Genomic DNA, 16,646 nt, shown 5'->3' with positions numbered 1-16,646 from the left:
AGGAGTGCTTGCTTAGGTTGCTGTATCAGTATTTCATTGAGTGCCAAAGGATCCAGCATCTTTGGAGATTGAGCGACACTAAGAACAATACTTCAGGATATTTTAGCCTCTTTTTCATCTACTTCCACCATTCTTTTTTTAATGGTCTCTCTCAAGTCCTTTTTCAAAGTGCAATAGTAAAGTATTGAAAATGCAGGCCTGAAAAAGTTGCTGCTTATATGATCACATTTTTTGTGGGGGGTTTTCTCCAGAAATTAAACCACAGTCATTCATACCTCAAGTTTCAAGTTGTAGGGTATTGGAAGATTTATGGAGAATGATAATAACTCCTCTACTCCAGCTTTGTAAACATGCAGTGACTATTGATGTGTTCATTTTGCCCAATTTGAATGTTGGTTGCAGCTCTTCGACGGGGCCAAAAAAAGTCAGGTCAAATGACCGCTCAGGACGGCTCATATTCAAATTAGGGGCGTTTTGGTGAGTGAGACCGGCCTCATTCCGGGTATTCGACTGTAGTGGAAACACGGCTAAGGTTGGACACAGTGGGCAACTGCAGCAAGACCCAATATCCTCAGGACCCAGAGCTTTTTTCTATGTGTAATATCAACTGAATTGAGGTGTATCCTATCAGTTAGAGGAGTTGTTAAACATTTTTAGAAATGTGGTTTCTATCGGAAAGTTCGATAACATGGATCTCAAGCTCAGGTCTGTATCCTGTACAGAGCTGGAGTCAGGACTCAGCTAGCCTTGCTTGGCATAAAGACTGGAAGCAAGGGGAAACAGCTGGCCTGGTTCTGTCAAGAGTCCAAAGCTCATTAACATGTGGTATCTCTGTTTAACTTGTACACAATGTAAAAAATGACAATTTGTGGTTTTATGGGGGAGGAACATGATTGCTAGAAACTATTGAGTACATGTTTTGAATTTGTATTTTTCCCCCCAAATGTTGAACTATACTTTTATTCTAGATACTTAAAGATGTGTTATGATACCTTTATCATGTCAATAAATAGTATACTGACAGAGTTCACATAAATCTGTTGAATTTGTTCACTTGCAAGGCCCACACATCCTCATTTTACCCAAGGGCCCTCGACTGAGTAAATCCAGCTGCATGCCCTGATGCAGCAACCAAAGTATCTGCAGGGGCTAGGTGAAGAGAATAGAGTCCACTTACGCTTGTGCATCAGGACTGATGCTAAGGAGTTTGCTGAGGGCAACACACAGGCGCTCGTGGAGGTCATGGTTAATCCTGCCACCAGCTTTGACCCTCTCTGCGTTGCGCTCCAATAGGTCCAAAACCAGCGGTCGCAGGTGTCGAGCAATCAACAAAGTATAATCCTTCTCCAACAGCAGCTGGGCCACACACTCCAGAATACACTGCCTGTCCTGCTGGCTCCATACCTGATGAGGGATCATATGGAAAAGGTCCCAATTGAAATACTGATTGGTTGACATTAAAGGCACAGATTTGTCAATATTTCTTCAAAATATGTAGATCCTAGAATGTAACAAGGCAGCAGAATAGATTAAATGACACAAAATAGACTAAAATGATGTAATTTGTACAGTGACTGCTGACATGTTAAGGGGAGGTTGCTGCATGCTGCACACAGGACACGTTTGGAGACAGTGTGAAATCAAAACACTCTAAACACATTATTTTGATTCCATAAAAGCCAGGAAATACAATGTCTTACCTGTTTTGACAGATATTGGCTCAGTTCGTTGTGACTTTTGTCAACATGTCTGGATATGGTGCCCAGTGATGACAGGCTCATTTCCAAATTTTCCATCGTATCATTTGTCGCCTCCAGATGGGCTATCTACAGCGAAAACAAGCCCGCGCAGTGTATGAACAGGTATCCTGATTTACAGTTATTAAACCAAACTATGAGGCTCATCACGCGCTTGTCAGTCTGGAGTTGTATCACAACACACATGCACGTTCCCGTCACTGGTGTTAAAATCCTGTCCACATGTGAGTGAGGCACAAATCCTTCCGGGTCGGATTCCCCTGCTGTGACGACGCGCAGTGATGACGCGTCGGACAGCGACGCAAGCCGAGCACTGTGCTACGAACTCTGGCTGCGAGTGGGACAAGTTTAGCTCAAGTGAACAGCCCTATGTGCTGCTATTTAATGCTTTGATTTACGGCAGTTGGTTGTGGGGGAATGTGAACATCTGGAGAAGACGGTGAGACTTGGCACAATTGGTCTCCTTTAGGATTTGACTCCTGTTTTAGAATATTTTTACAAACCGGGGAGCTGCGAAAACACACCCACGGCAGTGACAGACCGCGGGAAAATGTCGTTACTTCCTGTGCAATGAAGTCTTGGCGCGGCATTACAGTTGTAAACAACAGGAGGACATAAAACAATACGGAAACAAGTAAGTCTTCTTTTTCATCGTTATATTACTGTAATATCAATTGTATTATTGTCTGGCCGGAGTATAGGGTCCACATTAGCATCCCTAACTTTCCCAAAAGAGCACTTTCACTGGCGTTACCTTCAGTCCTGCATAATACTGGACACGTTAGCGGGGAAGTTTGAATATGTAGCCTACTGTGGTTAACTGACCCAAGTTGGTTAATAAACAATAATGACATGTATGGTTATGTAACAAAATGCCTTTAATACAATTTTGTTGTAGCGTTAGTGCATGATTCACTGTTAGATTTCAGGATAATTTATAGTCGTGTGGGGGTTAGGAGTTCAGAACAGGGCGATAGTAGCCATGGTGATGTTAATGTTCGCTGAAGCCTGAACTCAGAATGTCATATAACCGATTAAGGCCACAGGCAGAAAGTAAATAATGAAGCAACATTCAGAAGGGTGAACATTATGTTCAAACTCAACAATGTACTACCTGTTACTGTCGTTCTGCTCAGCTCTGCTGTTTAAGGCTTTGTTCCATGATGTCGTCTTTGGACAGTAGTGAACAAAAGAGGTCAAACTACACCACCATGTTAATCATGCTAACAGCACTGTGACTAGTCTCAATGTGTCCACTACATATGTTACCATCTAAAGTATGTTTACCTCATACTTAGTTTTTTTTTTTTTTAATATTTGGATATTTGGATCTGTAGGTAGGGCTTGGCGATATGGACCAAAAGTCATATCCCGATATATTTAGGCTGATATATGATATATATCCTGATAGTTAGACAAAATAGAGCAAAAGTTCAGTCAAAGTCAAAGCCAAATATGACATTTCACAAGTACTTATTGAATTATTGCCGTTTATATAAGTGAACATAAATACTGTATATCAACAGGAGTACCTTTTTTTTTTTTTTTTTTTAATCAAAGCTCCATAAAGTGCACATTTAAATAAAACATATCTTAAATAAAATAAAATGAAATAAAATAGGCCAATCTTTTTCTGAAATAAATATATTCATATGAGAAAAGAATAACAAACAGTACAAAATAACTGAACATGACAAACCCTAGTAAGGGCAGCATTTATATGTAAAATATATTTTTTAAACTATCGATATATTCGATATTGTCTAATTCCACATCACATTTTAAAATATATCGATATATCTTTTATATTGATATTTTGCCCAGCCCTATCTGTAGGAGTTGGCAATATGGATGAATCATTATATTCTCAACCCAAATGATCTGTAGTGTGCACTGCAGTGGGGAAGTTTAACTAGACTAGTTTACTCCATTGCCACCCTATTGATGGAAATACATTTCCATCAATAGGGTTGCGCATGAGACGGATTTAGTAAAGATATCAAATATATTTCTACCTGGCCTGCCTATCTACATCTTTAAAACAACACTATTATCTATTTTTTAACCAAAGCCCCCTGTTATAAATGTTTAGTCTCAAAGAGTTGTGCTGAACTACATGTAAATTTGCCCTTTGGTATATCAACTCTAGAATTAGTTCTGGATTCATTAAATGTGTTCATGTTTAGTTCTGGTCTTGCCTCTGCTATCAATATCTCAATCAATGTCTCCATCAGCCAGGTGTCACAGGTTAATCTTCAGTCTGTGTTCAGTGTGTTCCGGCTTATCTTTTTGGACTGGTAATAACTATAGATTTTCCTTTTGTATTTCAGTCAGAAACATCTTAAGAAACTGAGCAACAGAGAAACTTGAAGAAATGGAAAAAATAGACACAAACAATGCTTCTGGTCGTAAGTTAAACCCTTATATTTACACACATATTTACATTTAGGTGTGTTTAGTGGTAGTTGTGTATTATGATGAATTTTGGTTTAAAAAGAATATATATATATATATATTATATTATTTATATATATATATATATATATATATATATATATATATATATATATATATATATATATATATATATATATATATATATATATATATATATATGCCATTACATTATATAATGTATATGTCTCTACCAATGGCCCTAGAATGAAACTATAATTCATCTTAGAAACACCATTCATATTGCAAAATATCTAAAGGTACTTGGCCAAAATATACCTAATTTCTAAAGATAACATAGTTATTTTATTCAACATATGGTTTGAGGACATTTGTTTTGATTCACAGTAAATATGGGCAAATATTTAGTCCCTAAAATGACTTTGCTAGCCAGTGCACTTAATTGAATCCAGCAATTTGTATTTTGTTTCTCAATGCTGTGGATAATAATGCACTAAAAAGACTGTGTGAATCTGGGAATTAATGCTGGAGTGATTTGGACACAGCCACATTTTTTAGGTTAACACTTGTGTTCAAAGTTGACTATCACTGTACATAGCTGATTATATACAGTATATTTATAATGCATGGATAATATCCACAGTCCTGGTTCCTGATGTCACTGAAGATTCTATGGATATCTATGATGGTCTGGATGACAATTTCAGCAGCAATGCAGGTAAATGTCCTTTTTGAAAAATTACTTTATGATACTTGTGTTTAAAAAGTGTTTATTATAGGTATACATAACTGACATACATTTATAATAATTTCCACAGTCTTGGTAACTGATGTCCATGAAGATTCTGTGGATATCTATGATGGCCTGGATATAGGTTCTAGCAACAATGCTGCAGGTAGCAATATTTTAATGACTAATTATAATTAGTAGTATTATGTTCTCATGCTGGGAAAATATTCCAGCTCAGATTTCTTTGTCCAACAATGAGACTTTCTAATGCAATTTATCTTAATTGTCTTATTTTAATTCATTACAGGGAAGTCATCTCCAAAGGCTTCTCAGAAAGACTCGATGGATCTTTATGAAGAAATTGTCGCAGAGGAACAGCAGAGCAGAGAGTCCTCATACTCTGAGGTGAGTTGCCATAATCCATGCATCCTCACTTTCTGTTGACATGTCATGTTAGATCAATCAGGGCTTTAAATAGACCTATGTGTTCAGCTGATGAACAAAGATCAACACAAATAATTGCGAATGACAATTTAATTGACTATTTCTGTTCATTTGATATCACACAGCAGTACCTGCCTAACTAACCCTAACCCTGTTCTGTGACAAAGTCAAATGATGCAATCATTAGCAAGTCATTCATGTATCTTAAAATCTAAACTGTGTGTTTAGTTACTTTAGTTCTTTCTCTCTCTCTCTCTCTCTCTCTCTCTCTCTCTCTCTCTCTCTCTCTCTCTCTCTCTCTCTCTCTCTCTCTCTCTCTCTCTCTCTCTCTCTCTCTCTCTCTCTCTCTCTCTCTCTCTCTCTCTCTCTCTCTCTCTCTCTCTCTCTCTTATTAATAATTAAATTAAATTGATAATACCAGATATCTTTGCTAGTTCTTTTGTTTTTTTACGTCGCCTATTTTATATTTTTTGTGGTTGCATTATTCTATCTATGATCAATTTGCTATCAAGTTTGAGGCTGTAAGAGATGATCTTATAGATAAGTTAAAGCCATAGACTGCAAGTCTTTCAAACCCGACTTCCACAGAGAGGAACATTTTAGTGTATTGCACTGTCGCGGACTGTCATACCAGCTCGATAATGTATAAAAATATCCTGGAAGATGATCTCTGAAAAACCCTGTCTCTGCTATAAATCATCTTGTGTTGGCAACACATTTGATCTCATATGAACTGAGACAAATGAACTCTTCCCAACAGTTTTTCCATGTTTTTTTGCCTTAACACAGCTGATGGAAGCCCACCTAAATCCCCCCCATGTATGTGCTAACACATTTATTACATTGTCTTAAAATCCCCCTGTCTCAGGCATCTAATGATTATGCAAAATGATCAAGGTTAACTCAAACAACTATGTTTTGGCCCTCACAGTATCTTGCTGAATGACATCGCATTGTGTTTGGGCAAATGTTGAGCCAAGGTCAGCTTATTTGCCAGTTAAGCCCTCTGTGTCATGACCCCTGCTGAGCCAACGCATGAGGGGCTGCATTTTACAAATGCAAATCTTTTGTTGCAGGGTCTGGCTGTTCTCTTTTGGTGTGTTAAGAATTACAGATGCAGACTCAGGTCTGGAATGAGAAGTGGCTACTATAGATTTCCCTTTGATCAACAGTCTGGTGTGAACTGTCAATTACAGGGTTACCAAGCACAGCCCTTGTTCATTATTCAGTGTCATACATAACATGTATGTGTTAAAGGAGTATAACTATTGCATATGACAATGCTCTTTTGGAGGCCTCACAGAGATCCACATACTCCGATACAGAGTGCTGCTGTCTAACAATTATTTTCTTTTTGTCTGTTTGCAGTTGAAGTCCAGATTCCAAGCAGCTCAAAACCAAATTAAGGAGTTGCACAAAAGATTAGAGCAAATGGAGACACAGGTTTGTTTAAATTTTTCTAAATTTTCTGCTGTGGTCAGCTGTTGGTAAAGCTTCTTACAGAAAAGAAGAAAATAGATAGAAATAGAAAATAAATTAGTTATGAATGCTTGGACTGATTCTGAAATAAGCTGGCAAGGAATCCTGGGTATTCTAGTGAAAATGGTCTCTCTCTCTCTCTCTGGGTTACTTTCAGACTACGAGGTTGAACACTGAAAACTGCAAATTAAAAAAGAACATCTCTGCACTTCTACGAACAGCTAGACAAGAGGTGACACGAAAAGATGCTGAGATACAGAGGTTAAACCAACGGTAAGTGTTTTTTTCCCCAGTAAATCGTTATGGCTCTAATATCTATTTAAAGTTAACCTGTAGCGTTGTAGGTTAAATTCCAGACCTGTAGCTTGTTAATTCTGTTAATGATTGCCTATGACTATGGTCCGTAAACAAAAAAAATCTAATAAAAAAAATTCTACTGATTTAAATGAGATGATTAATTATTTAAAACTGTTCTCCCCAGGTCAGACAAAAATTGCCATCATCCCCAATTTCATAATAATCTGCAAGATCAAAATTCCTCTAGTCTGAGGTCCACAGGCAGGCCTATGACGAGGCCTCCTCCTCCTCCACCACCACCTTCTATTCCGCTGCCTCCTCCACCATCAAGTCCTCCTCCCCCTCTTCCACCTCTGCCACCTTCACCTCCTAAGGAGGATCACCCCTTTATTAAACCTCCCCAACCCTCCAGGAGAGAAAGCAATAGTTCCAACTATCAGCCCAGTGGATCCATCAGGAAGTTACGCAGCAGTTCATCAAGCCGACATAGCGAGTCAGGGAAACACAAGGTCAAGCACAGTGAGGAAAAACGGCCAAGCCAAAAACTATCTGAATCAACAGATAGGAGACATAGAGATGGTTCAGATCCCAACAAGGACTGTAATGCGTCTGACAAAAACCGGTATCACAAAGCAGACAAAGACACAGGACAAAGATATGACTCTAGATCCTGTAACAACAAGAACTACCTAAATTTTGAGGGGCACCATAGGTCAGAGAGGGCTAAAAGCCCTCCATTAGAGACTGCAGTTTCTTCTGATGACAAGAAAAAGAGAAGTCGAGAACGGAGACAAGATACAGCCCATATGTCCATATCAGACTCTGAACATAGTGCAGCTAACAGCTTAAAAGAGGTCAGCCGAGATCATCGAAAAATCAATAATAGTGACGGATATGACAGAAGGGAAAAGGACCGGAAAAAGTCCTCTTCAAATCAACATGCTGAGCGCCGCAGTGAGTCCTCCAAAGAAAGGAGAGGGGATAGACTATCAAAGGATTATCAAAGGAAGGAGGATAGAAGACATGAGGAAGAAATTGGCAGAAAGCATAAGAGGAGCACTGCGTCAGAGTCCAGCAGAGAACGGGAGAAAGCAAACTCAAAAGTATCTGATCAAGGAAAAGTGGATGTCATCCTTAAGGACAGAGAAGAAAAAGCATGTGAGGCCGTGAAAACATCATCTGAAAAAACAGATATCACTGTAACAAGCTCTGTGGAAGACAATAGTCCAAACAGGAAACTGTGTTTCATGGAAACATTGAATCTAACTCTTTCACCAATTAAAAAGCCAGCGTTGCCCTTCGATGCTGGCCAGAGTAACCTCCCGACAGAAGAAAAGGTAGCTGACGACGGTCCAGATGATGAGAGTTCACAGCCTGATGTAGAGGATATGTGTGTGATTGACGAAGTGAACAGCAGTGAATTGGAGGATGTTACAGAGCAAGCTTCAGATACCCCGAAAACTCAGTGCTCTGAAAATATGCATAAACGGTCTGAGCATGTGAAAGATGTTCAGGAAACAAAACAATGTGAAACACCTGCTGCTGATGAGCAACTTGAAGACAAATTAGTCCAAACTACCTCAGCTCATAGCCAACACCCAGGTACTGCAGAGAATCAATTGGCACCAACATCAACAGAGTTTAGTTCACTAAAAGAAACTGACATTTCGAGAAATCACGAGGACAAAACCAAGCAGCCCTCAGACAGCCAGATAGCAGATTCTGGACCTACTGATGGTGACAGTGACGCGTCTGGAAGTATTTCTAAAAAGCACACAGGCAATTCTTCACAAAAAGTAAATCCTGGAAATAATACTACTGAACCTGTTGGTTTTGCAAACTCTGCTGTGCTCAATTCAAATGTGGAACTAAAGTGTAGAACTCCTAAAACTGTAGTACAGAAAAGCCTCCCTGTGAAGTCAGTCGACAAAGGTGCAGCAACTTCTGCCTCAAGAGGAAATCCTGTAGCTGAAAATGTTCCTGACAAGGCTAACGGCGAAAGTCAGCTAATTGCTGCCAGTATTCTACCTCAGAACTGTCAACAAGGACTGTGTCCTCCTGCTTCCATTGCCATTCCCAAGAAAGATGCTTGTTTTATGCAGAATAGTCCAAAAGATGCAGAGGCTGTATCCAGTTCAATCAGTCTGGAATCACTTCCACAAGAGGGGCTGAGTCTAGCTGAGGCTATTTATGTTTTAACACAGACAAATGAAGACACCAATGACAGCAGTGGCATTACAACTCAGCCAAGCTCCTCTACTGGCTGTATCGCCGTGTCCAAAGTCAGCAGTACAACAGAGGAGACACCACAGCCAGAGAAGTACAGTGACCTCACTTTCACGCCAAAGAAGAGCGTCACCCTTGGAAAGAGTCATGAGAATAACGCTGAGCCTTCCAGTTCCATGCCTTTACTCCATGACGAGGACTCCATGATGCGCACACTGAGCAATCTAAAGAAAATCCCTGATGCCATAAGCCCTCTGAGAAGCCCAATACGAATAACCAAGAGAAGTCATCTTCATGTTCATGGCAAGCCAGGTCATGTCAAGAGCCTTCAAAAAGGTACAGTTGTTTCATGTGTGTCAAATCTAATAACACATACATCCAGAAGATTAGAAGGACATAACTTATATTTCTCTCAGTCATTATTTCTTAGGCACACAAATCTAATTTACTCAAGATGGCAAATCGGGGTCTTATCTTAAAAGGGAACTCCGCCACTTGCAGAAGTACCGCTGCATATTTGAAAAGCCTTTTGTAGCTTTTTGTAGCTGTAGTGGAAGTCTGATTAATGTTCTTTAGTGATGTAATTTGAGCCGGTGTTGGTTGGGGCTGAAAACTACAAGTCTGAGAATGACAAAAACAGTGCAGGCCACTCCTCATCTTGCCTCCAGGCTAGAGTGTTAAAGCTACATTAGCCTCTACTAGCATAATATACTACCCAGGCTAATAATATACCCCAGTTTCTCACCAAACTGTCAACAGTCAAATTGCATTGTGGTAATGTAGGTGTCAGGTTTTGACATAATAAGAAAAATACATTAAGCCTCATTCACAAACAGTGCATAAGTACAAATCTGTGTTGAAACTTGGAATTATTTGTGCACAAATTTTCTTGCATGATTTAGTTTAGATTTTGAAAAATGTAGAAAATGTAAACATGCACCTTTTAACACCACATTTAATAAAAAAGGCTTTGATAGACAATATTTACTGTTAATTTACTAATGTGGTGTTACTGTGACTATAAAGTTTACCACTAAATCCTGGAGAGTTTAATCCAGTGGGCTATAGAGTAACTTGCAAAAGTAACTGTTAATTCTGGCACTGTATACTGCCACTGTTGGGTATTTGTAAATAGCATGTGTAATTTAGTTCTAACTCTGATTGTTAAATTGATCTGGTAACTAGAGCTTGCCCGAAGGCCCAGCATTATTGTACATTTTTATCGGTGAAGTAACTACACTGCAGACTGAATTATAGTAATTACAGAGTGACAGCTGACTCATGAACAGATCCAGCGTGGATTTAATGGCCATCCACAGGTCCATCTTACATGCTTCTTGTGTAGGAAATAACTATTATCACCGTGCTGCTTTTATGAAATATAATATGGTTGTGGATCACGTCTCTGGCCTGTCGGGCACTGTCATCGAAGTATTGGTTGCTCAAATGGCAGTAATGGTTAATCATTTTAATGTAATAATCTCAAAGATGTTAATTTAAATACATTAATATCTGTTAAGTAACTATCTATTGCTAAATTAGATAACACAATGGATGTCGAGCCTATGGGCCACTGATGAAAGCCCTTATAGCTGCAGTGTTACTAACTTGGTGTCTGTGTTGACATTCCTAGGAAAAATCACAAGCAACAGGTGACACTATCTTTGAGAAGTGAAATTCCAAAACACATTTGCAATAGCTTGTTATAACCATAGGTGCTGCCAAATAAAATGAAACAGATCTTGAGATTATAACTTTAAGAGCACCGCACCACATTAACATAAGATACAGATCCTTAACACAATGGGGACCTGGTAATAATGGGATACTGTAATTATGAGATTAGATGTATTTTTCATTAACCTCTTTGCTCTCTGTCCTCTGCAGAATTCTCCAGCACAGCTATTGATGCCAATTCAAAGACGTTGGATGTAAATAAAGAAAACAAATATCCAGGTTCTCCTGCAAAAAAGGACACACTCAACTCAGTGGACAGTGTATCCGACCAGCCTTCAAGTCTGTCTGACACTGAGCTGGAGGAAGGGGAAATTATAAGTGAAAGTGATGAGACCGCCGCAGGTTCTCCTTCTCCTGCAACCAAGAGGACAAAGTTAGTACAACCAGTCAAAAATAAAGCCAGTCCTAAATCTTTGTTAATGAAGAAGACTAAAGAAAGGTACGTTGCAACAAAGGAAACACAAGAAACAGCAGGTGGATCGACACGAAGTCCCAAGAGTCGTTTTAAAACGGTTTGTCCCGCAGCAACCAAAGCTTCATTTTCTACCATAGAAGAAGTCATGGAAACATTCAAAGTGGTTCGTACTGAAATCCGAAAAAAGTACATGAAGCTTCATAAAACATTTCCCAAGAAGAGCTTCTATGGTGTGATGGATAATTTCCAGGAGTCTTTTTTCGAATTTGTGGATGGTGCTCATTTTGGTCAAATATGCAGCCAGGCGGGGGAGCTGAAATCTAAGCTGAAGAAACTAATTGCGTCTGTGTTTAGTAAAGTATCAAATAACGGTATTGTGAAACGCATCTTTGACCAGCAAGCAGTCGATCTGAAGCAAAGATTATGGGACTTTGTAGATGTCCAAGTTGACTACTTGTTTAAGGACATTAACACAACACTTAATAGCCTTTGCCAGCCAGCAGGAGCTCAGTCTGAGGACAGTAGGCCCAGTGGGAATGAGAAAGCATCTGGACAGCCTACTGCAAAAAAGCCACAGTGTCAACAAAAGAAAGCACAATTGCCCCCAACCAGCCTGAATCAAGTCAAGTCTTCCGCTGTGATGCCTTACAGAACAGGCCTCGGGAGCAGAGGCAAAGATATCAGAATCATACACGTGGAAAAAGACAGGACTGTTGACCCGCATCCAACAAATTTCCCAAAGAGACAGACTCCAGAGAAAAGTAACCTATCGTCTTTGGTTGTCTCTCAAAATGTCTCTTTGCTTGACAAAACTGACTTTGAGCTTCTCACAGAACAGCAAGCTTCCAGTTTAACATTCAACCTGGTGAGAGACACTCAAATGGGAGAAATCTTCAAGTGTCTCCTGCAAGGATCAGACTTACTGGAAAACGGTGGTATCAGTGGAGACAACACAGCTTGGTCCCTCAGTACACCACGGAAGGATGGAGAGAGACTCCTCAGCATCACCACACCAACTAAATTTGACTCTCCGTCTAAACTACTGTCCCCAACAAAATATGATACTCCCTCAAAGCTTATCGCAACGTGGTCTAGCATTTCACCTCGCAAAATGTCTCCTCAATCCAAAGCTCATATTCAACTGAATCCAGCTATATTTGATGAAAGTTGCTTGTTAGAAGTGCCAATAGAGAATAGAGCACTGCTGCAGTCCAGCTTATCTTCACAGAGGTCCTACTCCATTCTAGCTGAAGATCTGGCAGTGTCCCTCACCATTCCATCACCTCTTAAGTCCGACAGCCACCTCAGCTTCCTGCAGCCGTCAAGCATACGCGTCATGTCCACTCCAGACAGCGTCATCAGTGCTCATATAAGTGAGGACGCCCTGCTAGATGAGGAAGATGCTTCAGAGCAGGACATTCACCTGGCCCTCGACACCGACAACTCCAGCTGTAACTCCAGCAGCAGCGAAGTACTCGCCACACCCTTCGTGTTCAAACCTGACTTGCCCATGCAGGCGCTGGTCATGGAGAAGTCCAACGATCATTTCATTGTGAAGATACGTCCGGCAGCCACAGGTGCAGATACCACACTCACTGCTGATGACAGCTTAAGTCGAACACTAACAGAAGAAACGCTGCCACATAGTGAGAACAACGCGGAAAATAACGACGGTCAAGAAAAACCTGTTTTGTTGGCCAGATCGCAGAATGGCGCTCCTTCAAATGCTGTACCACCAGAGAAAAGTCTGTCTGGGATCTGTCAGACTGCGACCAATGCAGCTATCCATCTCTCTCAAGATGAGAGCTTAACACTAACAAAAGATCTATCCCACAAAGAGGATTCACAAAAGCTCAAAAAGCACCCTAAAAATAGTCTTTCAGAAAACCATTTGCACCACGGTGCTCAAAGCTCTGATCATTTCTTTGGACAGATCAGCCAGGCAGCCAGCAGAGAAGATATCGCAGTCACTGCTGTTGGGAACTCAAGTCAAACACACCACAGAGAAGAAGACACAGCAACTCAACAAAGTCCCTCAAAAGCCTTAAAGATCATTTGCCCCCAAACTGTAGTGTCAGATAAAAGTCCACATCACTTTACTGAAAGGCACTCCCTTGCAGAGGACATAAACAACATACCACAGAAAGACCAAAGGCATTGTGACAAACGTAGAAAACGGAAGAGCCATCAAGAGAAATCACAAGCCAAGCGTTTCCGTAAGGAAGAAGAGAGTACAGAAGAGATGGTGTCGAACTGCAAGAAAGTCAATAGTGAATCTAGATTATCCCCAACATCTCTGTCCCCCAGCAGTCTCTATGCCAAGAATGTGATCAGGAAGAAGGGCGAGGTGGTGATGGCTTGGACCAGGTCAGTAGTTTGTTCTTTATTGTTTTGCTCCCCCTCCCCTGTGAATTTGTGAATAAAAGATTAAATCTACATTTAGCACCCACATTATTTGCAATGCATTGCCATTTTCACCCAATCGTCAAAGTGAAGTGATCACAAGCCTTTTCTGCATTAGAAACATAATACAATAGAATCACTGGTATGGTTGATACATAGTTACTAAGTACATGTGTTGCAGTACTGTGTTTAACAAGCTTTGGTCAAATTCAGATTAGGACTTTTTCTTTTCCTTTTACTTGTAAAATCTGTATGTTGAAGCATGAGGGACTTTATTTCCCCCAATTAATGTTTTACTGATTCAGCTCTCAAAGCCATTTTGGCCCCATACCTAACCCATGGGAGTGGGAGGCAGTGTAAGAAATGTCAGTGGGCACATATAGAGACAGTGATGGTAGCAGCTGTAACATAATTTGATTGTTTTATGAAAAAACAATGTCCCTGAAAAGGATTAACGCTTACTATTATTGCTCATTACTTGTTCCAGAGATGAAGATCGAGCTATTCTGATTGACCTGAAGACGAAAGGTGCTTCACGTGAGACTTTCTCTGCCTTGTCAGAGAAACTTAATAAGCCCTCAGAGCAGGTAACTTCATCTCTTTTCTTTTGAGTTTTACTTATGTGATATGACTGTATAGGCTGTGATGAAGGAGCATACAACAATTGTTATTTTTTTTCTTTTATCAGATTGCTCACAGATTCTACCAGCTCATGAAACTTTTTAAGAAGCAGGAGAAGATGGACACTTGATCGCTCCGACTGTGTTATTGCAAGAAGTTCTTGTTTTGGAGCCTTTCCACTCACATTCTGTTGTACCAACACAGGTATGTTGGCTGCTCTTCGTGTAACATGGTGCTGAAAGAAGTGAACACAGGGTCATTACAAGTCCCTGTGGGTCACAGTATCAATCCCCATGTAGGCTTCTTCATCTATCAGTATCTGGAGCTCCACTTTGTGCCATCAATAAAGATATGAGCAGCCACTGTAGCTCAGCTTTGTTTTGTCTTTACGGAAAGTCATTAATCCAATTACTGTCTCTGAAGGTATTTAGTTTTTTTTTTGTTAGTTAACACTGTTGGAAATTAATTTGGTATGAAGAAAGGATTATTTAATGCCTTTTCCTCATCACAACTGACAATATAGATTGTAGATTGATAGACAGTCAAAAAGAGTACAGTTAACATCAGTGTTATTATTTAGATGCACTTTTTTGAATCACTACTGCAGTCATTACTTCAGCATGAGGTCTGGATATGATGTCTGGTCCTCACAGAAGCACACAACTTTGTCCTCATACAGCATACATGTTTTCCGTTCTCTGATACATTGCAAAAATGGTAGTCTCAACAAGTTCTCGAGTTCTGATTTCTAGTCCTAAACTTTTGTCAATAGAGTTGGGATAAAAAATGCCTTTAGACTATGTTTAGTGCAAGTATGTTCAAATGTTCCTAAAAATCAAGAGACCTTTTTAGTACCAGTGGACACACAAGAGACAACTCAAAGCATCAGCCATCAGTAGACCTTAAGCTATAGGACTGAAAGGTTGGGCCATTTTATTATAATTCTTTGTGTCTTAGTGTTCTTTTGGATCTTATTTTAATGGATGTTCGCGTGCGTGCGTGCGTGCGTGTGTGTGGTGTGTGTGGGAGGGTGTGAAAATATTTGAAGGTTAAAATGTTTACATGTCCAATTCATGTACAGGACAATACATTTCTGTCTGTTAATACAAATGAAACATTTTATCTGAGGGCCTCAGTGGTTTTTTGTTTGATTCATGCATCACTTGTAAATAGAACGGAATGCAATATTGTGTGTAATTCTTTACTGAAAATAAAGTTTTTATTTATTTATGCTGGTGTCTGCTTTTATTCCTTGTTTAATAAACAAAACTTGCAATTTGTATACAATATTTTTTGTAAACGGGCGAAATAAAATATCTAAGCCAATTGGTACTTGTGGAAGAAAATTGGTTAGGTAGCACTGCAAATATTCATAAAGTGGGCCACAAAGAATAGATATTGAGGCATATTGAGTGCCTTGGGACTATTTGAAACTCACTGGCAGGACAGCCAACAGATGATGGTAGAATTTAATGTGCCGGACTTTGGCAGGTTGTCTCCTGGTTCAGTTATATACTAAATATACTGTCTATAACTTATCATGCAATGCTGTATGGCATTAATAAAATGTCTGGCAGTGAAAGTCGACTGAAATAGAAACTTTCTTTGCTTCAAGTCCTGCATTTAAGTAATACTTAAGTAAAAGTACAGAAGTATTTTCAGCTGTAAAATTACACATTTCTTTATATTGTTTGTTTATTAGACTGTTAATACTGATGCAATAATATATGAACAGCATTTTACTGTTGCTGCAAATTTAAACTACAGTGCATCCAGAAAGTATTTTTTTCCCCACATTTTGTTATGTTACAGCTTTATTCCAAAATGGATTCAATTCATTTTGGAATAAAAAATTCTACACAATAACCCATAATGAGCGTGAAAAAGTTTGTTTGAAATTTTTGCAAATTAACTAGGATTTCTTAACCTCCATCAAGTTGGATAATTACAAATTAGTAAAAAAAAAAAAAATTAAATCTGATACTGAATAAAAAAGAATGATGCAACAAAATAAATGTTGCTGCCAATCATTGACCCATCCCAGGGCCTTATAATAATAATTAGTAAATACTCCCGGAAAAAAATATTCCAGCAGTTTTTGGGAAGTGGTCGTTTTGTGGCT

At 39.4% G+C, this 16,646-nt stretch overlaps 2 protein-coding genes across 2 annotated transcripts in view; one reads left to right on the top strand and one right to left on the bottom strand.

Moving 5' to 3' along the window:
• mdn1 (midasin AAA ATPase 1) overlaps positions 1-1,975 on the bottom strand; it is a 66,480-nt gene extending 64,505 nt beyond the window's left edge. The window contains exons 1-2 of the mRNA XM_059356069.1: positions 1,701-1,975; positions 1,178-1,404 (exon numbers count right to left, since the gene is read on the bottom strand). Of these exons, the coding sequence (XP_059212052.1) occupies positions 1,178-1,404; positions 1,701-1,796 (323 nt within the window). The 5' untranslated portion in view covers positions 1,797-1,975. The remainder of the gene's footprint in view (positions 1-1,177; positions 1,405-1,700) is intronic.
• A 91-nt stretch (positions 1,976-2,066) lies between these two features.
• On the top strand, positions 2,067-15,094 carry casp8ap2 (caspase 8 associated protein 2). The gene is made up of 11 exons (XM_059356478.1): positions 2,067-2,391; positions 4,088-4,165; positions 4,816-4,890; positions 4,991-5,068; positions 5,210-5,307; positions 6,715-6,789; positions 6,983-7,098; positions 7,307-9,684; positions 11,236-13,867; positions 14,391-14,490; positions 14,592-15,094. Exons 2-11 carry the CDS (start codon positions 4,132-4,134, stop codon positions 14,652-14,654), a joined length of 5,649 nt encoding a protein of 1,882 aa, XP_059212461.1. The 5' UTR covers positions 2,067-2,391; positions 4,088-4,131; the 3' UTR covers positions 14,655-15,094.
• Positions 15,095-16,646: the final 1,552 nt, after the last annotated feature.

Source organism: Centropristis striata, chromosome 18, assembly GCF_030273125.1.
Source record: "Centropristis striata isolate RG_2023a ecotype Rhode Island chromosome 18, C.striata_1.0, whole genome shotgun sequence".
Classification (NCBI taxonomy): domain Eukaryota; kingdom Metazoa; phylum Chordata; class Actinopteri; order Perciformes; family Serranidae; genus Centropristis; species Centropristis striata.
Note: the sequence above shows the minus strand (reverse complement) of the source record. Positions and strands in the feature narration are given on the sequence as shown.